The sequence below is a fragment of the Montipora foliosa genome, chromosome 1, assembly GCF_036669935.1.
Source record: "Montipora foliosa isolate CH-2021 chromosome 1, ASM3666993v2, whole genome shotgun sequence".
NCBI lineage: Eukaryota > Metazoa > Cnidaria > Anthozoa > Scleractinia > Acroporidae > Montipora > Montipora foliosa.
Window position 1 is genome coordinate 11,388,174 of NC_090869.1, and position 7,500 is coordinate 11,395,673.

At 38.9% G+C, this 7,500-nt stretch overlaps 2 protein-coding genes across 2 annotated transcripts in view; both read right to left on the reverse strand.

The window, feature by feature from the left end:
• Positions 1–4,374: 4,374 nt before the first annotated feature.
• LOC137982670 (probable serine/threonine-protein kinase DDB_G0271682) lies at positions 4,375–7,225 on the reverse strand. The gene is made up of 2 exons (XM_068829837.1): positions 5,905–7,225; positions 4,375–4,692 (listed from the first exon to the last, which is right to left on the reverse strand). The coding sequence occupies exons 1-2, from the start codon at positions 7,186–7,188 to the stop codon at positions 4,477–4,479; spliced, it is 1,500 nt and encodes a 499-aa protein (XP_068685938.1). The 5' UTR covers positions 7,189–7,225; the 3' UTR covers positions 4,375–4,476.
• Positions 7,226–7,247: 22 nt separating this feature from the next.
• Positions 7,248–7,500, reverse strand: part of LOC138009722 (trichohyalin-like) — a 1,889-nt gene continuing 1,636 nt past the window's right edge. Inside the window, exons 3-4 of the mRNA XM_068856750.1 lie at positions 7,307–7,500; positions 7,248–7,260 (exon numbers count right to left, since the gene is read on the reverse strand). The exon at positions 7,307–7,500 is cut by the window's right edge and continues 121 nt beyond it. Coding sequence (XP_068712851.1) covers positions 7,248–7,260; positions 7,307–7,500 — 207 coding nt within the window. The remainder of the gene's footprint in view (positions 7,261–7,306) is intronic.

Genomic DNA, 7,500 nt, shown 5'->3' on the forward strand with positions numbered 1-7,500 from the left:
TCTTATCTACACGGTTCCTTTATTCCCGTGTATGTTATTCCGATGCTAGTTCTACAGGCTGCGCCAGTTACATGTTAGATTTTCATAACACCATATCTCACAAGTTGTGGAGTGTTGATGAGGCGCAGAAGAGCTCCTCTTACAGGGAGCTTAACGCTGTTTCCCCCCGATGATGAGATCGAGGCCATGTTGGCGTCCAAACGCTGAAAATCGTGTGGCATCACGATCGCTACCCGAGGGACATCCCGCGGGACTGACACGATACGATGTGTTCTCCTTCGTCGAACACAACCACCGAGCCATCTTGCTGTTGAAATAATTGAAACCGTTTCCGGTTTCCGTAAATACAGGCATCTACTGAGGATCATTTTTCGACTTTTTCATAATAAAACCGTCTTTCTCAAAATTAATTATCACTGTCCCGTTACTATTTTTACCGGCCTTTTTCGATTGGGACTACAATATTGTAGTTTTATATATCAAGTTTCAGTTTCTACGCCGTCTAAGACTCTAAAAATAAAGTACACAAGGCATGAAGAATAGAGTTTTTGGTGCAAACGTGGTTTTTTTACGTCCTGTCCTTATCAGCCTTAAGCAGAGCGACCTCTCATCGGTTCATAAATATAAGGGGCATTTTTTGAACTGACGGTAATTATTGTTTCTCAAGTTTTCAAACGACGCCAAAGACCCAAAAGTCTATAATTCGCGAAACCCACCAAAGATATTCAGAACATAGAGTTTTAACATCGACACGTAGCACTTAGCGTTTGGCCAAAAATCAAAGAAACGTGCTGGAGTTTAGCTTCTTTCTGGGTCTTTCCGAAAGTACCGGAAAGCATTGTGTTTTCGGTCACTTGGGATTAGTCTTTATTTGGAGTTGTTTTCTTTTCGGTCTTTTGTTTCTTTTGTTTTAAGTAATTTCGGCTCCGGTACTTGCAGAAGCTGCCTAATTTCTTGAACTTATCGGCAGATACTAGATACTAGACAAAGTGATGCCAACCTGAGGATGTTACGTGACGAAGCTCTTTGCAAACGTTTGAATCCAACGGTAAGCGATTAACGGCACGTTTTTTTTTCCTATTAAAATTTAAACAGCCTCACGTTTACAGGGAAGAAATAGGTTTTTATGCCCGCGTACGGTGTGCAAGATAAATTTTTGAACTAGAATGAATGAGATGTTCATGTTGTTAGGGGCGAAAAGTGAAGCACTTCGACTTGACGAAAGACATGTTTAGCGAGAAAGTCGAACGCCTCCCTAAAATTCGAAACCCTGTCAACCTGAGAAACGCCTAACCGCAAAGTTTCCCATGACAAAGGTCTCTAATATTCATTGTTTTGTTACAAGCAGCAGGTTCACGTAAACGCTAGCTCAGGACAAAGGCTCACGAAACTCAGTGAAATCCATCAAAGAACATACTCGGTATTTCCCGTTTCAGCGCGCTTGTATTGTGTTAGTAACAGCAATTATATTAACACCAAAGCAATAACAACTTACTAAGAGGAAAATTTAATATATCAAACTACAGACGCACTCGAAAACCCGGAAAGCGACGTTCTCCCTGTATCTTACAAAAAAGTGTCAGAGAAAGACACAAATTACAATCCTTTGTTTCAGCATTACTGGAACATCATTAAACTTCTACGAACTCTCAGGTTACAAAGTAGCGTTTAGGCCAAGCGGAAGTAATAAAGGATTGAGGTTGTTACAGTATTGGTTGAACAAATGAACCACGACATGTTACTTTCATGGATTAAAGAAAGCTGGGGGACCATTTCATTTGTTATAAGCTCCTGTATTTTTCAATAAAATTATTACGCCTCTCCTTTTTTCAACGATGAACTGAGTCTCGCAAACACCTTCCTTTTTAGGATGTTGCATGGGAGGTCGCCATCGAAGTTTTCGATTCTACGTCAAAAATACAGAAATATACAAAAATATACGTTAAAAAATGATTATGTTAAAAAGATATATATATAAAAGCAACTGGGGTAACACGTTTGATAGTGGAAAACAATCACTCTCCCCAAAGTAATTTCTTATTGCGATTCTCACTGTTTACAAACATTTCCTGTTTTTTAAACTTGCCATTTACGAAAACAAAAGAACCCTTTGTTTCAACAGCGAATCAACATTTAGGAAATAATTGGGAAGTAAATGACAACAACATAATGTCCACAATAGCGATGTTTATCCTAACGTTATCTGTTGTCATTCGTGAACAATTTCTTTGGGAGGTTACGGCTCCCAAAAAGGAATTAACCACTATCAAAAATACCGTAATACTCTTTGTTTGTCAATCCAATATTTTGCATACGCATTGTGTTTATCTTGTCTGGGGACCACTATAAGTCCCAAAAGAAACTGGAAACAATGCTTATGGAAGGACAAAGTGTAGTATGGTATTTTTGATAGATGCTAATTTGGTGGCACCTTCCCCTTTTTCTGTCAATTCTGAAATGAGAACTATTCACTTAACTGGTGAAAGTACTAGGAAAAACACGATGTCACAACATTTCGAAATGCGAAATTCCTCAATTACCACACCGAACAGAACCAGGGTTTTCAGTGTGATTCTCTCCAAAGGATCAAAGTCGAATTCATTTTTATAAAACTGAGACCGAGTTCGGTTTAAGTTTAAAAAAAAAATGTCCTTTTCTATAACGTTCAGCAAAACCATAACAACATTGAGTCTTAGCCTGATAATGATATAAAAAACGGAATTTATCGCTTAAAAAACATTGTTACGAATTAGCAAATTTTCTAACATCTAACTCCTAATTGAAATATTGAAAATTCTGAAGCTTCAGAGGCTAAGTACGTACTCTTAGAGATTCCCCGACACTTCAATCAATGATGTTCAAGTTAGTCGAGTCGCTATCACAAAATAATTTGGGGTGATCATTGATGACAAACTTGATTGGAGTAGCCATATCGAGAAACTAGCTACTGAACAAAATCGCTTCTGTCATTAATTGGGGCCATAAAACGAGTAAAAGGCACCTTGTTCCTCAAGCAACCTCATATCAAATATACCGATTTCTGACACAAAAACTCTTTGATTATTGCAATTATACTGTTTGGGGAAACTATGGGATAACTTTGAAGAATAAGTCACAAAAGTTACAAAATGGAGCAGCCCGTGTTTTGACTTTTTCAAACTATGACGCGCATGCGGGTTACTTATTCGAACTTCGGCTCACCAGCAGCACCGTGATTCAAAGACCTACGATGGTTTGCAAATCTCTACACGAGTTGCCCCCAAACTATTTATGCTCTGGATTTTAAAAAAGCAGAAACCGCCTACAGTATAAGAGACTCTAAGAATAAACTAAATGTTCGATTACTGCGTACTAACTATTACAAATAGCTTTACCTTCAATGGCGCCATTCTATGGAACAACCCTCCTTGCAACTTAAGACAAGCAGAGTCCCTTGGGCAATTTAAAGGCTTAATCAAACAAATACTTTGAGGAACAGCATCCGTGGAAAGCAACTTTTTTTTAGAAACATTTTACTCTGTACAGTAATTCTGTATTTTTGTAATTTTGCATCAAATAGCTGACGATTTAGCCGTGTGAAAATAAAGATTACCTTATTTATGCCTAGCGCCGTTAGAAATCACGACCTATTTAAATGTTTTGGAGAATTGCTCCCATTAAATTTACAAAAGAAATTCTTCTGAATTTTGGACATTTGTGCAACGCTTGCAAGGCGCGTACAAAAACGATTTTTTTTTCAGTGGTCAAAAGTGAAACCTTTCATTCCATTCTTTTCTATCCCACTCTAATTCTAGGTCTATCCTAGTTCTAAATCTCAGTGCAGCGCGCAGTTTAGCACGTTAAACACAGATTTTTATTTATGATTTAGAATGTTGCGCATGTTTGAGCGTTTAGTTAATGATTTAATATTATTCTTAAAAACTGGGCGGGGAAATTTCAACTTTGTGAGATTTCCACTTCTAATCCCTTACTCTAGGAATTTTTCCCTCTCTATTCCCTTTCTTGCCCAATTATTTGTATCAAGTTTACTACCACAACATTATTTAATATAAAAATCACTCGTTCATTAATCGTATTATATCACTTTTCTTATGACTTTCGTTTCCCTTGCGAAAACTGTATTTCTAATAAAATCAATTCTATTGCATTCTAATGTTATTCTATATTCCATATCTAATTAGCTTTTCGAGCTCGGATAGTGCGATATTGATTATAGCTTTCTGACTGATTCACTCCATCTTGTTAATCAGCACACATACTATAATTATGACTCCGTATAACATAATATGGAAACTGACTGCGTCAAGTGTTGCCAAGCTGTGAAATTTGTGCGGGAAACAAAATTTCCCGGGACAAAACGGAATACTGAATTGTTAAATGATATTGTATTTCTAATCTTTTCTATTCGTTGTTGCTATACTTCTCTTCAAGTTAGGGAATATCTAGGCAAATTGACATCTTACGAGATTTTAGGTGTTACATCAGCCGATCAGTTCCATCACATTGTTCCAATTCCTGGATAATCTGTGCCATGTCTGGTCTCATGGCAGGATCAGCCTGAAGGCATTGCCGCACCAGATTCCGGAAGAGTCGGTTTCTTACAAGAAGAACTTGCTCTTCACGTCTCTCGGGATCTGGCATTTCCCCAATGCACATTTCACACAGAAGAACACCAAAGCTATACACATCAACCTGAGAAAAGCAACAGTAATGTCTCTTGCAATATAAGCAGTAAGACGGGTTGTAATTATCGTAAGAGGACCGTGCTTAACGGCGACCGGTTAGCTCAGTTGGTTGAGCATTGGACTACTGTGCGAGAGGTCGGGAATAAAATAAACCTCCGGCCAGACCAGCACTCAGGGTCTTTAAATAAGCGTTGCCTTTGTAATGGCATCTGCAAATGGTTAGACTCTCTAGTCTTCTCAGATAAGGACGATAAACTGTAGGCCCCATCTCACAACCCTTCAATTTTCATAACCCTGTGGGACGTAAAAGAACCCACACACTTGGCGCAAAGAGTAGGGCATTGAGTCCCCAGTCAGATGTTGTCTGTCCTCCGTGGCATAGCTAGAGGGTCGTAAATTTGTAAAATATGAAAGTTCAATTGCGTCTCCCTTTCTAAATGACATTATCGTATCGTATTGTTAGCATCTTGAAAATTGAATTTCACGCACTAAACATCAAAACACCATAAGTGCTACGGTCTCAGGGACATTTCCGAGTGTGAAGTTTCATAGCAAATCACCTTTCAAAAGACCCTCCTAAAGTCACAGAAATCACAGACAATTGTAAGGATGGCTACCGACCAGCCACTCAGATGTAAACACATCAACAAATTTGGCATTTTTTGATAAAAATGTTCCACGCACGCTTCAGTCTTTTACCCTAAAACTTCTATCATTTACAGTCTTTCGCCTTAATTTCATTTCATTATAATTTTCTATAAATAAATACTAATGTATATCTTCTAATAATCACAGTGCAAAGAGACGTTAGCAAGCTTTGTTGAGTCCCTCTCAGAATGACCCCTCAGTCTCATTTCATTAAACTGGTTTCAAGAACTGTAGACCTTCAATATTATCAACGCCCGATTTTCGTTTGCCAAGAACAATCTCTCTCTCTCTCTCTCTCTCTCTCTCTCTCTCTCTCTCTCTCTGTATATATATATATATATATATATATATATATATATATATATATAACTGCAGACAGTACTGTTTCGGCCTTCTGGGCCTCATCACTGCATTGCTGATGTCTGGGATGGAGGCTAAGCTTACAAAGCCACCCCAAATGTCCCACACATGTGGTACGTCTATACATATATATTGTCTATCCATGATAATGTAAAGGTCAGGAACTGCAAAGACATAGAAAGATATGTCTATTTGTCAATAAAAAACTAACCTTGGATGTTTGATTGGAAAAAACTGCCTCTGGCGCACTGTAAATCGGAGCACCAGGGGCTACTGTCATGGTCTGTTGCACAAATTTAGCAGTCCCATAATCTGACACTTTGCCTCTCCACTGTTCACCCTGTCGCCATAGCAACACATTTGCACTACTGACATCCCTGTGAACGATGGGACAAGGCTTCATGTGGTGAAGATAGTTCAGCGCTCGAGATACATCCAAAGAAATGACAGATATTTCTGTTTCCGTGAGTTCGCGTTGCCCCAGCAAAGCTCGCAAGCTCATGTCCATGAGCTCAGTGACAAACAAAGGACTTCCTTCATCATTTGTTGCTCCAATAAACTGCAACAAGCAAGGATGGCGGCATCTTGAAGCAATGTTCATTTCTCTCTCAAACAAACGTCTGTTGTGAGCTGAGAGAATCAGTTCATGGATTTGCTTCACAGCTACTTTACAGCCACAATACGTTGCTTCGTTGACACTTCCCCAGGCTCCCTTGCCTAAGCATTTATCCTGTATTACCTGGATTTCACCACGGGAAATGACCCAATCACAAGATTCCCGACGACGCAGTTCAATAATCATTTGCTGAGCTGCTGAAAGGCTTGTCTCTAGCTCACTTAACTCTTGGTTTTTCATCCCCAACTGCGTTTCAAGGTTTGTTTTTTCTTCTTCTTTTTCTCTGATTCGTTCTTCAAAACTCTGTGCCATCTCCCTTAACTGTCTTTCCGAGTTCGCTTTGACGTCTTCTTTCTCTCTGATTTGCTCTTCCATCTCCTGCAACTGTCTTTGAGAAGTTTCTCGTTGAGGCTCTTTTTCTTGTAGCTGCTGCATTAAATTTGTCTCCCTTAAATTTCTTTCCCTTAATTGCTGCCGCAAAATCTCTAGTTGTCTCTCCAAATTTGTTTTGTCGTCCTCTTTCTCTCTGATTTGCTCTTCCATCTCCTGCAACTGTCTTTGAGCATTTTCTCGTTGAAGCTCTTTTTCTTGTAGCCGCTGCATTAAATTTGTCTCCCTTAAATTTCTTTCCCTTAATTGCTGCCGCAAAATCTCTAGTTGTCTCTCCAAATTTGTTTTGTCGTCCTCTTTCTCTCTGATTTGCTCTTCCATATCCTGCAACTGTCTTTGAGCATTTTCTCGTTGAAGCTCTTTTTCTTGTAGCTGCTGAATTAAACTTGTCTCCCTTAAATTTCTTTCCCTTAATTGCTGCCGCAAAATCTCTAGTTGTCTCTCCAAATTTGTTTTGTCGTCCTCTTTCTCTCTGATTTGCTCTTCCATATCCTGCAACTGTCTTTGAGCATTTTCTCGTTGAAGCTCTTTTTCTTGTAGTTGCGTAATTAAATTTGTCTCCTTCAAATATCTTTCTTCCAACTGAGCTTGGTAATTAGCCAAGCACTGCTCCTTTTCCTTTGACTGCTGCTGCAAAATCTCTAGTTGTCTCTGCAAATTTGCTTTGTCGTCTTCTTTCTCTCTGATTTGCTCTTCCATATCCTGCAACTGTCTTTGGGCATTTTCTCGTTGAAGCTCTTTTTCTTGTAGTTGCGTAATTAAATTTGTCTCCTTCAAATATCTTTCTTCCAACTGAGCTTG